The sequence below is a fragment of the Diplotaxodon limnothrissa genome, linkage group LG20 (genome assembly GCF_057381915.1).
Source record: "Diplotaxodon limnothrissa isolate DT_005_m linkage group LG20, D_limnothrissa_male_GT1.1, whole genome shotgun sequence".
Lineage (NCBI taxonomy): Eukaryota > Metazoa > Chordata > Actinopteri > Cichliformes > Cichlidae > Diplotaxodon > Diplotaxodon limnothrissa.
In genome coordinates, this window is record NC_140615.1 from 34027076 (window position 1) to 34044954 (window position 17879).

The 17879-nt window shown below is 42.2% G+C and overlaps 1 protein-coding gene across 6 annotated transcripts in view; it reads right to left on the reverse strand.

The window, feature by feature from the left end:
• The window catches only part of plxna2 (plexin A2), a 142607-nt gene that overhangs the window by 4784 nt on the left and 119944 nt on the right, over positions 1–17879 (reverse strand). For all 6 annotated transcript variants that reach the window (XM_085345288.1, XM_085345284.1, XM_085345287.1 and 3 more), the window contains exons 22-26: positions 13699–13765; positions 13442–13588; positions 9088–9247; positions 7582–7685; positions 2062–2161 (exon numbers count right to left, since the gene is read on the reverse strand). In XM_085345288.1, coding sequence (XP_085201414.1) covers positions 2062–2161; positions 7582–7685; positions 9088–9247; positions 13442–13588; positions 13699–13765 — 578 coding nt within the window. The remainder of the gene's footprint in view (positions 1–2061; positions 2162–7581; positions 7686–9087; positions 9248–13441; positions 13589–13698; positions 13766–17879) is intronic.

Here is a 17879-nt window from a genome sequence, read left to right on the forward strand (position 1 = left end):
TAAAAATACTAAATATGTATTACTCTGCTTATTGACTCTACTTTTTCTTCTCTCTGTATGCCATTATTTATCTGATGAGTATTTGCTTTTCATCTTATTCATTCTCTGTCTCTTATATAATCCCCGTCTCACCGACTGAGACACTGTTGTGCCGAGTTCCACTTAAAGCACTCATAATTGGTTCTTCCTCGCCACATTGTGCCAATGCCAAATGTCCCTGTCATCCTCTAATCAATACATCAAAAGATTCCTGCAGCAACTTGTTAAGCACTGTAGCCACCATCCTTCATCCATACATCCCTACCTTTGTGTACCTCTCCTTTTCATTCTCTCAGAATGATACTGCTTTCACTTTCTTTAATTAGTTGTCATCATGGCAGGTGGCTCTCTAGAGATTCAGGATCTGAGCATCCCAATGAGGATTTCTCTCACATATCTTCAAATGCCGAGCTGAACAACTAAGCTTTTGCTGCCAATAAAACCACATACCTTTCAAATAAGACCAAACTGCAGCTCTGGAACGGGCACTAGGGACACTAAGGGATGATGTATGCACTTGTGTGCAGGGTGGATTGAGGACCCAAATCCCATCCTAATCCAGTCACTGTTTTTTTTTTCTTTTGCTATTCTACTTTTTTGTGGGCAGGGCTATTCTTTTGCCTGCACCGCAGTCTTTTCCTAACTCCCCGAAACACTAAGCAGTGACCTGCAACCCTTTCCTGCTTGGCTGCAATTCGCAGCTCCCGGACAGAGCCAGTCAGTAGGGGAGTGTGTTCAAGCTGATTTTAAAGCTAATAGGGTGTTCTGGGGGTGTAAATTGAGTCAAGATGCTAAGCACCGAACGTGAAATTGGTATGAATCGATCAGCAGGTGTCGAGGTGCAGCTGTGCCCGCTGTGCCAACCCATGATTGATGAGAGCCAGGAGCATGCCAGCAGAGGCTTTGCTCTTTATGCCGTGCACAACCAGCTCCAATGCCTGAATAGAATATATGGGTATAAAACTCCAAAGAGAACAAATTAAGCTTGACAAGAAACAACCTACATAATGCAGAGAAAGTGACTTTCCTTTTGTAGTTGTACTCTTTTTTTTTTACATTAGTTTGGTCATCCATCATCTTGCCATCTCTCCCAACAACCTTTACGGTGTTTTGTTCAAAAGAAAGTGATGACTCAGTACGCTGCAATCTTCTAAAGGTCATCATTGAAAATATCGTTACACTTTATTTGTCACAGCACATAAACTGAAGATGATGGCCCATTTTGGAGTGTCCATAGGTGTCCACTGTTAACATTTGTAAATAAGCATAATTGGTTGGAAAGATAAGGACGCTGTTAGCTCTTTTTCTGAGTTAGATAGTTTAAAGGCAGCGTTCACCTAGTGCTGATCCTGATAATTGGCTATGCTCACTTATCTTTTTCTGTTTGTGTGAAGTATCATTCACAGAGAATAATTAGCAATCACAAGTTGTGTGCTGCTGCTGTGTGTTTGGCATAGGACCAAATGTTGGCACCCGGCAGCACAAACAACAAGCACATCTAAAGCATGTGAGCGCCTGCGTGCATAGGCACTGCATGTACTGTGTGCATGCCCACGTGGGCACAAGTATGTGTGCAAATAGCAGCCCAAAATGTCCCGCAGAGAACGGATCTTCATTATAAAAAATATTATAGCCTCAAAACTAAACAATGGCTTTCTCTGTCATTCTCTCTCAGTGTTCTTTCCATACCATCCAACAGAGGTTGGGCCTGAACTGTGAGGCAAACTGCAGCATTCACACAGTTGGAAGGGGGGGGGAGAAAGCAGCTAGAACCTCTCTAAAGAGAAAAAAAAGAGTAGACCATTGCTTTGGGGAGAGAAGATTTCCCTTTGTTCTTATCTGAAACAACTAATGTAAAAGTACTTTGATGTATCTATCAAAAGCAGCAATAGCACTACATCAACATGGATTTAACTGATGGCTAACCCTCACAATCCACCTGTAATTACCTAATATATATGCTACATCAATCAATACAATCAATGCCAGCCAAAACAAAGGCAATCATGTCTAGTGACTCACCGTATCTGCTGATGGAGGTGCGCGATATGCTGGCTGAGGAAGGGATGTTGTATGATGAGGTCTGCTTTGGCACTAAAGCCACCACACAGCGGTCCGACACCTGTGTGATGAGACAGATTTCACAAAAATCAATCTTTTAAATAGAAAAGAAGCATTCCATGTTCATACATGTGTTAAATATTTCTCTATTCCTAAAATAAAGTCCCACTATTCCTTGTTTAAAACCCATTCTCCAGAGAGTTTTGTGGGCCACCATCACATACCGCGTGTGTGTAATTTATTTATGTATCACATGTTCTCACAAATGTTTCATACCAAAGAGAAGACTACAAATGGGAATGTAGGGGACTGAGTGAACAGTCCCATGAGCAAAACACATCTCAAACCCGTACATCCTTCCCTGTCATATCTGCACTCCCTGCTGTTCTCTACCACAGCCCTGTGGCTTTTTTCGGCAGAGCAGAGTGCTGTGACTGCATGATGGCTGTACTCAACATGACTATCATTGTCATCACCCTTCACAAACCTTAGAAACATGATGTAAGCTTTGGAACTGGGATAAGATGCTGAGAGAAAGAGAGAGGAAAATGGAAAAAGAGAGTGTCAGATGGAGAGAGACAGAGACTAGAATGCTGAATGTCTCATCTTGTGTACACTTGACACCACTGGAGAAAAAAAATGGGGTACGCAGGTAATAGCAATAGAGGAGCAGCGAGTCAGAGTCAAAGAGAAAGACGAAGAAAAAAGGCTGTGTAAAAGATGTTGTGTCATGAATAAGACACAGACACTGGGGTTTATCCCCACCACCCCACCCCTGTGGTGTGGTAGCCTGAGAAAACCTGACATAACTTACATTTGAAAGGACATCCTCAAAACTCTTTTTAGAGATCTTTCATCAATCTAGTATTATAATTAATGGGTCAAAAAATGACAGTTTAGTTACAGTTATGTGCTACTAGTGCAGCTACAGCAAAGGAATTTAGTCTGGAAAATGCAAAACACAGCAAACAAAACCGGTGGTTCTTTTCTGAAAACCAAAACAACAAACAGCTTGTTGGCTGGCATTTACAGCTCACCCTAAGGAGGGATTTCTGCTTCAAACCCAGTGAAGAAAAACTGATGAGCCTCTAGTGGAGAAATAAACAAAAGGAAAATGCCAGGCTCCAAAAGGAATACCTCAAAGAATCTATAGAAAAACAGGAAATTAGGCTTTTCATTTTCTTTAGCGAGAATGGACCCTTTTGGGCTCTCGTTGGGAAATGAACCACTGGTTACTGGGATGGGCATTTATGGTGCTTTTCCCCGTTCTGGAAAGCCACCTTCTCTCGTTCATGTCTTCACCCGTTATTTCCACTTTCATAAACTAATCTCAGCTCTGCTGTTAGCTGGAGTTGCCATCTGGTCTCTACTGAACAGACACTCGAAAATGGGGATAAAGTCTGGAAGAATCCTCTTAAAGAAGCAGCTCAGGCACCAAGGCCTATTGAAGGGAAATGAAAAATCTGCTTCCTAACCCCCACTCGCGACTAGCATCTTCAACTGTCTCTCTCCCTTTTCACCTCTTGTGCATTTTGCTTTCCTAAGCTTAATTTCTATGGCCTCTCCGTTTTATAGCCACCTCTTGGCTGACAATCCACGGACCAACTCTAATATACTGACAGCGTGGACTTCCGTAAAGTTTGCACCGCTATTCCTGTGATACATTTTCTCCTGGGAGCATGAAATAGCTTCTCTGCACCCCCTCCTTCCACTCCCTCCATTTCTCTCTCTTTCTCTCTGCTTTTTATGGCTGACATAGAGGCTAGAGCAGAGATGGGTCCTTGTGATAGTAGTAAATGATTGAAGGCGTGCAGATTCGCCCTTCAGGGATAATCCAGTGTGGGGCTGATAGTGGGCAGGTGTGATAAGGGCTGTGGGCCCTGCCTGTGATAAGACCTTCCATTAGACAGTACAGAGTGGACCAGACAGCAGAGAGTGGTCATCCTAGATGTTTTTTTTCCCCTTTCCCCCCCCCTTCAGCCCTCCCCACACAAACCCACTGTTCTGGTCCAAGCCTGTTACCCCTTGGTATCCCATCTCGTCTGGACTGATGCCCTCAGATCATGATGCTTATCACACCTACGGACTCTGCCCACTAGCTTGGAAACACATCATCTGTGCATGTTTGTTGTCAGAACTGAAAAAATATGAAAGGGGCTATTATACGCAAACATTTCTTTCTTGGATGGCAACAGGAAAAAAACTTTAATGCAAATTTCCATTACTTTATAATGGGATATTAGTTCTTACAAATATTTCGGCTATAAATAGACAATAGTTTTCCTCCTAACCAACTTTTATATTCCAACTTGACAGTCACAGCATTAGATTAATGAACAGACAGAAAAATGAGCAGTATCTGTTGTGTCTGGGGTTGTTGAAAATAGCCTAAATGCCCCAAGTCTGCAATCTGGGTAACCGGACTCTACTGGTGTGGTTATCAGTCTCTCCTCTTCCTACTCCTTCACCACAGAGGAGGAGGACACACAGAGGTCACCACTCAGGCTACAAAAACTTTTAAACAGCCCTTATTTTAGCATTTTGCATTTTTAGGAAGAAGTATGAAAAATACGTCCACTATATTCAAGGGAAAAAAACAGTCTATGCATTTGCCCCACAATTGGATGTGGAATAATATCATCTACTAAATAACCTTGTTGTCAAACATAATCAAAGTAATTGAGTGCACCGTGCACTGGGAACAACATGCTTGGCCTGTCTGCAATTTGAATCATGGGGAAAAACAACTCTGGCTACAGCTCACGATAATGCCCACTTTAGGAATTGTCAGTGCTGCCTTCAAGTGATCTCAGTAATTCTGTAACTCTGTAATTCTGTTTACTAACTATCCAGTAGCTCCCCCACCCCCATCTTTGTCTTAAAATGACAAAAAGGGAGGGTGGAGGAGGAGGAGAATGGAGAATGAGAAGAAAGTGCCAGAAGAGCTTGTCTCTGACAACGAGGAAGATTAAGTAGCAAAGCAAAACTGAAATCAACAATCAGTCAACCCCCCCCCCCCCCAAAAAAAAACAAAAACAAAAAACAAATTCAAACCCAAAAAAACAAAAACACATTATCCAAATTATTATTATCCAAAGGATAATATTTCATCTTCAGTTTGGATGAGTACAACCAAGTGAAATGAGAATATATACTGTTGTATATACAGTGTTACAGTGTGCTTCTATACTTTTTAAACCATGCAAGAAAGAGTAAATAAAATAAAATAAAATAAAATAAAATAAAATAAAATACAGAAATATTGGAAAGGTTGGAAGAAGGGGTTTGAGTTCCCTCCCTATGAATCCAAAGGTGATGAACAAGGAGTCTGAACTCCTTTTCAGTGTGTACATTTATGTTTTTAATTTTAGAGTGGTTGGGAAATGAGGGGGAGAGCAGGGAGGGTGCAATTCCACATTCTGGTTGTGTAAACCATTATTTCCCATGTGGCAGAGTAAATAGCCAATGGGGTTTCTTGGGTTGCTGTGAGCCCTATGAATTTTAATGCCTCTGTTTAGTCCCTGTGTCTCTACTATGAGAGAATTAGCAAATACTTGAGCTGATGTTCAGACTCACTTTGCATATTTCAGACCCCCTTTCACTATTTCCTGCTTACCTCTTCCCATTTTTTCTTCAAACATTTCCCGTCAGTCTGGGGCCTAATGAGCTGAGCTTCCTTCTTTTCATATGTAGCCAGATGTGTTGTCACAGCTGCCAATGCAGTGCCATGGTGTGTGACACAAACACACACAAACTCATACATAGGGGACTATTGCCAGCTCATCAAAACAGCAATGAAGTTTCAAAGTCGTTCCATCCTACTTTGATCCCTTCCACCACTGACTGCCTAATGTTGCAATGCCCCGTCTCCTCCTCTCCTTCCACGCTGTGTTGCCCTGCACTCTACATGGCGTACACTACTGGGCCTTCCATTCTAGGCACGTTCTTACATCCATAATCAATAGCAGTCAGAACTGCTATTGAGCGAGTAAATAAGTTAAATGGCCACACACATGTTGCTGTGTGTCCTGTTGCATCCCTTGGCTAACGATGGCAACCAAACTGTGACAGAAAGAACTTGGAAAAACAACAACAACCACAACACAGGCACATTTTTGGTGTGGAAGCAAACATACTGAACTGCTTTATCAAGGATGAAAGCACTGCAGTGACCAAGAGGTAGGCAGAGCTTGAGAGGAAGGCAGAACAAAAGTGAGTGGGGAAAAAAATCAAGGGAAGAGGAGATCTTATTGCTTGTTAGCGAACTAGAAAAAATAGAAAAGGGAAATGGCTAAGGGCAAAATGTACACAAAGCAAATATGTAAGTAAATAAATACATAAATAAAACGTGGCAAAGGGGAGATAAAGGTGAGAACAAAATGGAGGGTGACAAGCAAGGAAAGACAAAGGGGAAAGAAGCTGCATGGTGCCAAGTCCTGTGTGAAGGACACTGTGATGTGTCCCATCTTCTAATGACTCCTACATCTGTTAAATTATTCTGCTTGTTCTTCTGGGGCAAGAGTTCAGATTGACCCCCTACTGCGAGGGCTTGAGCTTCACCACCTCGTAGCCATTTTCTGCTTCTAGATGCACATGTGTCTCCTTTCCCCATGGTCCCAATTTTCAAATCCAGCCAAAGCTGCATCCCAGCTCTTAAGCAGGTAACCCAGAATCAAACTCCATGCAGCCTTTAAACAGACTGTCCCCCTTGACTGGCTAATGAGAGCTGACTTAGGATGCAAGATTCATGACCTGCGGAGATAGTTCTGAATTGCCTGTTTATTTCTTTATTCCTTTTGTTCTTGTTTTATTATCTTATCTGTGGCTTCCACTAACCCCGTCTTGTTCCCCCCCCCCCTCTTTGTTTACGATGTCAAAAGCCTTAAATTTCCCAGAAAAAAAAAATGCAGAACTCTCCTTATCAGAAAGCCACGTCTTTAGCGGCCTCCGTTTCTCTTTGTTAAACAGAGGGCAACAGGTTCGCCCATGGGCTCTCAAATTGTGGGGTGTGAAAGGAGGTTCCAGAACTGAAGAGACAGAAGCAGGCAGTCACAGCGGGACTAATTGTTGCCAGCATAGAAGTCAGAGAACGACAGAGAGAGGGGAAAGAAAGAGAGGGAAAATGAAAGAAGGAGAGCTGCTTTTCCTCCCCACTGGAGCAGCTTCATCTCTCCAGGGAGGGGGGAGAAGTGTCAACTGAGATGCTGAGAGTTCATCTCTCCTGCCACCTGTACAGTAATTGTCCTCTATTCGGAGTCACTTGGATTACACCAGGCATGGGCATGCAAATGAGGGGTGGAAAATTGGCTGCCTAAAAGTCAAGAGCAGGAAACATCAAAGTTTGCCAAAGTGTGCGGCACAATTTGAATGGTAAAATCCACATCAGGAACTAAAATGAGACGGGGGTGTTTTAAGATGTAAAAAGCAAAGTTTGAGAGTGATTAGGAGGAATGTTGCTCTAAAGCATTTGTGTGTGTTTACCTGGTAGTGCATGAGAGTGTTGAGTCTCTTCCAGTCATTTTCAATCTTAGTTGTGATGTCTTCATCTTGCAACACCACACGAGCCATTCGTCCCTGGCGCCATTCTGAAAGCGCAAAAACACAAATACTGAATTATGAACAACCGCATAGTGCAAATTATACATCATAGTGAGCCATAATTTAAAACCATATGTGGAGGATGCTGTGAAGTTACATAATATTGGTTTATGCAGTGTTTCCAGAGATGGCTCCCGTGCAGGGCAACTGTGAATTCCTATGACGCTAAACCAAACTCTCACCTTCCAGTTGGTGAAATGTAACCTGCTTAGAATAAAAGCACTCTACAACCACACACACACTCACACACAAAAGAGCAGATATAAGTAGCCTGTATTCTTGTACGGCTCTCGGCATGTGCGCTCCTCTCACAGACTTGGATTGACACGCATCTTAATTAAACATTACACACAAACAATTGCAAGATGTATATTCAGTCAGGCTGCACACTTTAATTGGTACTTGTGTCACTTACGCAGCAGTTGGCCCATCGGGGTCAGAAAAAAAAAAGAAGAAGAGGAGAGCAGACAAGACAGGATGAAAAAAAATGAGCAATGAGAAAATCACCTCCTTTCAAAGGAAAAAAATAGGAGGTAGGGGTAACAGGTAGAGATTATAAGCACTGTGGGAGGGCAGCAGCTCTGACAGGTCATTGTGGGGTAATGAAATGATAAGTATGCTAAAAGTGGAAAGCGGATAGCCACTGTGGGCCTCATACTGGTAGCGATCATCAAATTGCTTCTCATTCACTAAGTTCTATGACTTTGTGCATCCGCCAGATGACCATATGATATTCCTGTTTGACATAACACACTCCTCACACCCTCTAACCTACACTCAAATCTCCAGATAAAGCTGAAGAACAAAAGACGCTCTTATAGAGATGCAATTATTTTTGAGAAGGAGGCAATAGATGCACTGAGAGCGATACTGTGGAGTGATGGATGGTATGCAGCAAGCTGTGTTTTTTTCTCCTCTTCATGCATATGAAGAGAAAACGAGAGACAGAGAGAAGGCAAGGGATGGAAATGGCAGTGCCGCTGGTTTGCCATTCTGCCAGCTCTTACTTGTGTTGGCCACTCACACACCCACATCATAAACGCAAACACGCACACACAAAGACGAGCCCACTTCTCTATCTCGATCTACTTTGTCTTATTGGCGCTACCAAACAGTAAAAGCTGCCAGACGGAGGGATGCGCCGCATACTGTCAGTCAGTTTGATAGAAAGCCTGGCAGCAGTACACTGAAGCTGGTTACCTGGCTGGGCTGCTAGAACACAGCTTTTATCACACTAATGCACCAATAATCTGTACACATGGCTAGGTTTTCTCTGACTGATACATTAATCTGTGGGTGTGAAGGACTTTACACCTGCCAGCTGCATCTGTGAGTGTTGTGTGTGTTTGTGTATTTATTTGTGCTCGGGTGTGTGTGTTTGCGCCCTACCGAGGTCCATGTCGACAGCACGTGGCCGCTGAGAATAGGGCATGTTCTTGTAAACAGCATCCAGTATCTTCTCCTTCACTTGGGTGATGGTGTCACAGTTCAGCACCTTTACTGGAATCTCTGGACTGTTTTCATTGTCTGGGTTCACACAGTTTAGGATCTGGAGTGCAAATAAGGGAAAAGAGAAGAGTGGGTGAGGGGACGAAATATCAAAGAAAGGGAAAACGTGAGAGCAGAGCAAAAAGCTTGAGGTGTCCTGTTACTGGCTGGACTTTGGTCCAGCTTGAAGCTTTGCCCTCATTAGAGTCTCCTCGGAGCATGGCAGGAGCTTTGAAAAACCATTTCCGCTCTTGCTGGCATCCAGAAATCTAATTTCACACCTTCGGCGGGACACCAATTTCCAGCTCTGCCGGGGTGTTAGCACGTAATGAGCCAAATTCCCAGTCAGAGCAATCAGAGCATTGTCATGTCACATGCTGACTCTGTGAGTGCTTTTTTTCTCTGTGCATTTGTCTGTGTATATAGAGGGCTATGTTTGGTGTGTTCCAGTCTCCACAGCCACCCACTCTGATGTTGGGCCAACACTGGAGGTAGTGGGATAATTAGTTAATTTTCTTCCTGCACTAGAATGAAGAACTCCAACATAGCAAACATGGCTATGACATCTTAAAATCTGATTTATTGTTTGGTATATTGGAGTCTGTGTGTCTGTGCATCTTGTGAGCAGCATTTTAGCCACAATGTTACTTAGACGTTTCTTAGTGAAGCACAACCTGTACTTCAGTATGCCTTTGAGCCAGTGTGCACAGTTCCTGTGAGGCTGGTGAAGTAGGGCTGCTCAATTAATCGAATTTTAATCACGATTACGATCTGGGCTTTCAACGATCATTAAAAATGACGGAGCCGATTATTAGCCCCTCCCTCATTTATCCGCGACACCTTAAAGGCCGGTGTTCCAGATCTACTGGCGTTTAGATCAACTGGCGTTGGTCGAACAGATGTGTGGCAGTCTTGCGTTTCAGGAGCTCCTACCGACAAACCAGCAAAAAAACGCCAAATGTGTCATCTGTGACACTTGTGAGGTTATCTCAAACACACTCCGTCAGTCTTGATGCTGTTGAACAACAAAATGTTTAAAAATGTGGCGAGTTTACCTGGTGATATCCTCATGCGCGACGCGATCGCGAAAACAGCAAACAAGTAACACCACGCCGCTGTTGTTCACAGGACAGCAAGAGTAAACGATCGGGAGACTCTTGTCGTCGTTATCGTTCCCCTCGCACGGTTTATTTCTCCGAATTCAGCGTTTTTGCTTCACAACTACAGCGTGCTGTTTACTTTGTGCACTAACATGGAGTCGAGTCAACCAGCGCCACCTCTGGCCAAGTGCCACAGCCTACAGCCAGATCAACCTGTGACACACATCTGCACCACGTTTGAATTCGTGTCATGCACATTTGTACCTTTCAATTGTGTCTGTTTGTGCGTCATGCAAATAAACCTTTGAAATGAATGAAATGATATCATGTATTTATTATCAGCCTACATTTGTACAAAATGCCAAATGACATACACATAAGAATCACCATCCTGATATCAATACTTTTGCCCATACGAAAAATGTCGTGAACACACTAATATTTCACCAGTGTTGTAACATCACATGTCGTTAGCATAGTCTGCCTGTGTCTTCCCTCTGCAAACAAACATGTTAGAGTTGGTTGTGATATACAGTCTGCATAAGTGTGGTCAATCTAATAAACATTTATAAGGAGATGGCAGTTACTGTGAATGTACAGCAGTTACACAGTGATTAGTAATAAACAGTCAGACAATGACCCTGACAATCTCATTCAATCTTGCAGATTGCACCTTCTGTGGAAAGTGGTACCACACGGTGTGTGTGGACTTCCCCTGTGCAGAAGGCGACTACAAATGTTGTGGGTGCTAAATAAACAGAAAAAATTGATCCCTGTTGTCTTTGCTTACCGATTGTTTTTAGTGTTGACAATCCACATTGCTGGCATTGCATCTTTCAACATGTTTGTGGGTAGATTTGGATGTACCAGGGGTAAGTGCAGCCACTCAGCCTCTACTCAATGTGATCATAGCAGCAGGTGCAGATGTGTCACAAGTTAATCTAGTAGTGGCCTATGGTCATGTGTTAGTGGTGGGAACAGTCATATCCACTCACTCTCACTGGCTGTTTATTACTAATCACTGTGTAACTGCTGTGAATTCACAGTAACTGCCGTCTCCTTACAAATCTTCATTAGATTAACCACACTTATACAGACTGTATATAACTCCAGCCATGTTGATGGATTGCCTATATTGGCTGGAAATATTCATTTTCAGGGAAAAGACACAGACAGACGATGCTTACAGGATGTGATGTGACAACACTAATGAAATATTGATGTGTCATATTTGTCCAAGGTGTATTTCATTGTTATGGAAAAAGAGAATATTAAAATCATGATGACCAATTGGAGTGGTGATTTCTATGACTTTGTGTATATAATTTGGAATTTTGTACAAATGTAGGCTGATAATAAATACATGACATCATTTCATTCATTTCAAAGGTTTATTTGCATGACGCACAAACAGACACAATTGAAAGGTACAAATGTGCATGACACGAATTCAAACGTGGTGCAGATGTGTGTCACAGGTTGATCTGGCTGTAGGCTGTGGCACTTGGCCAGAGGTGGCGCTGGTTGACTCGACTCCATGTTAGTGCACAAAGTAAACAGCACGCTGTAGTTGTGAAGCAAAAACGCTGAATTCGGAGAAATAAACCGTGCGAGGGGAACGATAACGACGACAAGAGTCTCCCGATCGTTTACTCTTGCTGTCCTGTGAACAACATCGGCGTGGTGTTACTTGTTTGCTGTTTTCGCGATCGCGTCGCGCATGAGGATATCACCAGGTAAACTCGCCACATTTTTAAACATTTTGTTGTTCAACAGCATCAAGACTGACGGAGTGTGTTTGAGATAACCTCACAAGTGTCACAGGTGACACATTTGGCTTTTTTTTGCTGGTTTGTCGGTAGGAGCTACTGAAACGCAAGACTGCCACACATCTGTTCGACCAACGCCAGTTGATCTAAACGCCAGTAGATCTGGAACACCGGTCCGTGAAAATATTGTCGGGCATAAACCGGTCTGTGGCGCAAAAAAGGTTGGAGACCGCTGATTAAGAGGACCCGAGGGAAGCTCGGAAAGCTCGGAAAGCTAAGCAGAAGTTATTTGGAGAGGAGAGTGACTGCTGTTGGTTGAAAAGAGAGGTAAAAAAAAAAAAAAAAAACTTCAGTGGTGTTGCACACTATTTTATATTATTTTTTAAAGTCATTGTTAACCCTTTAAATCCGGTCAGAGCAGCATGCTCCGTTTTGTGTAACTATTTTTAAATCCCTGTAGAACCTGAACCACGTAAGCTAGCGCAATAATTTGTTTTGCATATGAAACCAGAGGAGTTGTACTTACATCTTATGCCATCAGCTTGTCCTCGGTCACAGTTTCCTTCCACATAAAGCTTTGCAATAATTGCATAAAAAGCGCTTGCAGGAACAAAAACATAATATTCCAGAAACACGCTTTGCCGATCCGATCAGCTGTTCGTAACACTTCCCACAGTGAAACAGACGTCAACACGAACTGTCGCATGTCCGCCATTTCCTGGCCGAAACCGGAAGTGACGTCATTTTCGCGGAAATGTCGTTTTTTTACTTGTAGGCCTTAAAAACATCTACTGGTCATGTTTGACTTTTCTGAATAGTTTCTGGGATGCTTGCACTGCTGGAAATAGTTTATTTTGATGCACATGCTGTTTTCTTTGCAAATTTGCATCATAGGATTGTTTTTTTTGTTTTTCCTGCAGTATATAAAAATTGCTGTATCTCCAAAATAAAACTATGAAGACACTCAAAATAAATTTCCTGTTGTTGTAAACTATTTTTTGCAACTTTTTTGTATTTAAAGTTTTGAGGGATAAACCTCTTAAATTTCTCCAAGTAGAAATATATGTAAAAAAACAAAACAAAAACGATATACATTTTTTTGTAGTTTATTGCACTTTTTTGCAATTTATGTAGTTACTATGGACTTAATGCATACATATTATTAAAATATGGGCTATAACAGTTATTTAGCAACTTGAAATGCTCCCACAAATGGAACTACAACATATAAAAAAATAATATAAGCTCTGGCGGACTTGGTTCTATAGTAGGTCTTAAAGGGTTAAATAAATATCGTCAAATAATCGCGATCTCAATTTCAGTGAAAATAATCGTGATTATCATTTTTGCCATAATCGAGCAGCCCTATGGTGAAGTGTGACTTACCAGGGTTTTGTACTCGATCTGTTGGCGGATGAGCTTGTCTTCACTTAGGGAGTAACGGGCCTCTCCAGTGATAGCGTCGATGGGCCCCTTTTCCATCTGCTGCTTGATGGCGCAATACAGCATGAACAGAGGCTCCCCAGCACACTCCTGCACACACACAAACAAATCCACAGATTCGCACATGAGAACAGCATGTAACATCAGATTTTTCAAGATATCAAAATAAACAAAACAAACTATCACTGTATTGGACTAACCTTGAGAAACTTGTGAAGGAGGAAAGCGAACCAGTTTGTCAGCATCTTCTCTGCAACCGATTCTGTCCTGAAAATGCATTAAAAAAGTCTAAATGTTACTTTTTAAAATCTTATTTCAAAACATTTAGTATGAAAGAGTTTAATATTTCAGGAGGTTATAAGGTTATAAACTACAGGGAGGGTATCTTGACATCACTGACCACAGACAGACATCATGGATGTCAGTCTGTGGTCACAGTGAGTGAACAGAGCAGATCAGAGAGCGGGCATTTGTGCATGTACGTGTATGGCCTGTGTGTATGTGTGCGTGATTGAGTATGCATGAGTGTGAGCCAATGTGTGCGAGCTTGATTATTCACGTGTGGTTCAACACAGTGGGACATCAGCAGCTGTGACAAGCCTCAGCTGTTGAGAGAGACGAGTGCTGTCACTGCCAGGTAACGCCTGATCACAGCCAAAACGATCTCCTCTCCTCTCATTTCCTCTCTTCTTCCTCCTCCGTACCTCCTCTCCCTTCCCAGTCAATCACACAGGGGGTACAGCGCACTGCCGGGCTTGATTGGGCATGAAAAAACACAAGTGTGCAATGACCCCTCGACTATTTCTATCACAGAGAACATGAGAGGACAGTGTATGACTCCTTTATAATTTCGACTCATATCTTTCTCTGAATGCCAGACAAACATCCTCCCACTGCCTCATTAGCACCATTATGGGACACTAGAGAAGCAGAAGCTGCACTTAAATAAAAAACAGAATCCAGCCAGGTGGGAATGGTTAACGAGCATGAAGCATAGATGAAAGGGTTAGTTCTGGGTGGACAAGCACCTGAGATGAATAACAACAAGTAGCTTCCACCTCATCTAGTAAAAGCGCTTCTACCTTACTCTGTTGTTATTTGACGACTGCACAAGGCTTCCTGCAAAGAGATTTAAAAATGCTACCTGGAACACACCAATACCAAGCTGTTTTGGAACACAAACTGTTTTTTTAACAGCTAGCTTTGGCCTGTATTATCGTCAGTGTCATTCCTCCTGCTAGCTCTAACATAGCTACTATCAACACTAATCACAAGTTAACATGCCATGGTAAAGCGCCCCATAGGACTGCACTGCTGTTTGAAGCCTGCGATTGTCACCTGGCCGTGAATGATCACTGCCAGTCAGTCTGTCCATGAGCATTGCCAATTTAAATGACAGTGCAGTGGAAAAAATGACCCTCTTAATGTAGCAGGAAATTACTGTGATTACTCTGGTGGATATGATGGAAGGTCTTTATAGCATACTGTGCTGAACTGGGGATTAGCTGGAATCGGAGCAGCCAGGTATTAAAGACAAGTTAGAAGGCTTCCGTCTCCTCAATAGTGCTAGGCATGATTATACCTATTCAGGCTCTGAATGGACCTGAAGGGAGATTATGACTATTGTGGAGATAATTGCGTTAAGTCGTGTTTGAAGGCTATGAGCAAGAGTCTGGGACCAACGCAGAAGTCCCAGCAGGATTGTGTGAACCAGCGAGGTTACAAGAGCCAACAATTTAGTCAGTGAGACGAGATAAAGCGTCAGTCATTCTTTCTCTCTCATTAAATTGAGATTGAATGAGGTATTGGTCTATTTTTTACTTGCAAATACAAAACTTTCCTTCAGCTCCAGGACAGAAGAGCAGAGGTTATATTTTGTTTTGAATGATGTGCGGTCGAATTGTGATGTTGTCTTCCACGCCTGGAGGCTATTCCCCTGCCAACGAGAGTGCTGGCCAGTCTATTGGCAGCTTGTTGAGAGGATGGAGACTTGTGTGACAGCTTATTTGAAGTGCGATGTGCCAGCGGGGGGAGCGTGTACATTATTTCACCCAGTTTCAGGTACAGGATGAGGGAGTAAACAATGCTGAGGAGCTGAAAGATTGCACGCTTCTGTGCATGTATGTCTGTGTGTGTGACAATGCATTCTCTTTGGGGGAAAACATACAAGCTCTATTGTTCTGTCCTCTTTGTCATTCCATATACGTACAGTACTGTGCAAAAGTCTTGCACCACTTATTTTATTTATGGAAAATAGGTCCACCGATTTACTGAAATATGTAGATATAAATGGAAATAAAATATATAAGGCAAAAATAGACATTGTACAACTCTACCAAGCTTGAAAGTGTTATGACCACTTTTATTCTTCAGCACAGCCTGAATTTTTACGCAACCTTTCTCATAATTTCTTTAAGTAGTTCTCTAGGCTTTTTGAGGACATTCCAAAGGACATGCATTGGACATAAACACATTCCTTTGAAAATGGAGAACTTTGAAAGACCTGCAGAAAGCCTGAGGAACTGTTGCTTAAGACCGTTTAAAACTATAAGAAAAATCTGGCTCTTTGGAAGCAAAATACCAAGAAATAAGGGGTGGCTCAAGACTTTTGCACAGCACTATATCTACACAACAGAGAGAATACATACATAGAGAAACACACAAAGTATTTCTCCAAGGTTTCAAAAAAGTAATTTGAAAACATAATAAGGATCCATAAGAGCCTGAGGCTGTGTTTTCATGCTGAATAAACTTGAAGGTATTGTGGAGTTTTTTGGACAATACTCCAAATCCCTGAGTAATTGCCCTCCTTCCTCTACAAGAATTCACCCCTCTTTATACCCCCCACCTCATGCTTACCATGTGCCCCTCCCTGCCTGTATGAGACTTGAGTGTGTTAGAAGTTAATGGAACCTATTAAGTATTTTAATAAGCTCAGCAAGTCTCGAAGAAGGAAGTCAAATAAAGCCTTTGTGAGGGGGCTGTGCTGACTCCCCTTTAATATCTCTTCACTTGGATGTCGGGCGGGGGGGAGCCCTTTGTTCTCCTCCTTCTCCTTCTCTTCTTGTCCTCCTTCTCATCTGCCTCCACTTCCTTCTTTCTATTAATTGAGTTTCATTAATGAACATCAGGATTTCATTATCCCACATAGTGCTTAAGACAGGCCCCATCTCTGGTCTCCTAATGGCAGCTAGGGTGGACTGGGGGGGCTATTTTAGCAGCCAGTTGAATGTCTTTCAGTGAAACTAATGCCAAACACAATACTCACTCTCTTAATAATGCTGTACTCCATTGCTCTGCATGGGCGGAAATCTCATTACAAAAACGCGTAGGAGAAAAATAATACAAGATTGAAAAGTCTCAAGGTGATAGAAGCAATGTTCAGTGATTCCATTAAAAGAGCATTATAAAGAAGAGAAAGTGAAACTGGGTAAATCAAGGGGATGATATATGCTGCATAAATGCAAGATAATGTACAATGTGCTATAATTTGTTTTCACTAGTCTGATATGATTGATGGTAAAATGGGGCCTGGCACTCTGCTGAGCTTAAGAGTAAAAACTGCGTATATGTCGCATTGCAACTGGTGTATAAGATTTCCAAATTCCCCCCTGGCTTTCAGAGACATTCAACCTACCATCAAACTTTCTCAGTGACAAGAGCTGTGTTGTATTCCTTTCAGCTACAATGAGGTTAACTACTTCCTCAAATACTGCAGATGGCAATGGTTTACTTTTTATGCTTACTCTGCCAAGAGGCATGTCACACGGATTCATTTTAAGTCGGTGACATAATTCTTTAACCCGTTCAGTGTCAAAGATCAGAAATATTTTTTTTAAATTGCTAGCTGCATATTTATTAAAGTTATATACATATTAGTCCATATATCCTCACGTCTACAGTTAGTAAATGCACCATCAGATCTGTGCAGACACCTTACACGTTTTAAGGAAGAGGGCTGTTTCTTTAACATGCTGTTCCATTTAACCCACCTTTAAACCTGCACACTTAGCAAGAAAGCTGCATACCTTGAAACTGCACAAGGATATTAATTAATTGACATTATCATTCCCAATGTAGTGTAGATAGTGCATCAGCAATTAAATACTCAAATATAGAAAACATGCTATCTGGAGATAATCTCCCCGTGTGAGAGACAGAATATTTGAGAGGACTAGAGAAATTAGCTGTAATGGAGGCAGAGGTGGTGAGAAGTAAGAGGCGGTGCGGTGTCAATGCTAATCAGAGCCTGCTTTTACAATCAGCATCTTGAACGTGCTGCAAACTTAACTTGGAAATTTATCTGTGGAAAGACTTGCAAACCTCGGTATAATCTGCTCAATTAATAGGCTTATTAGTTGTTTAATTAGAATTCCACACC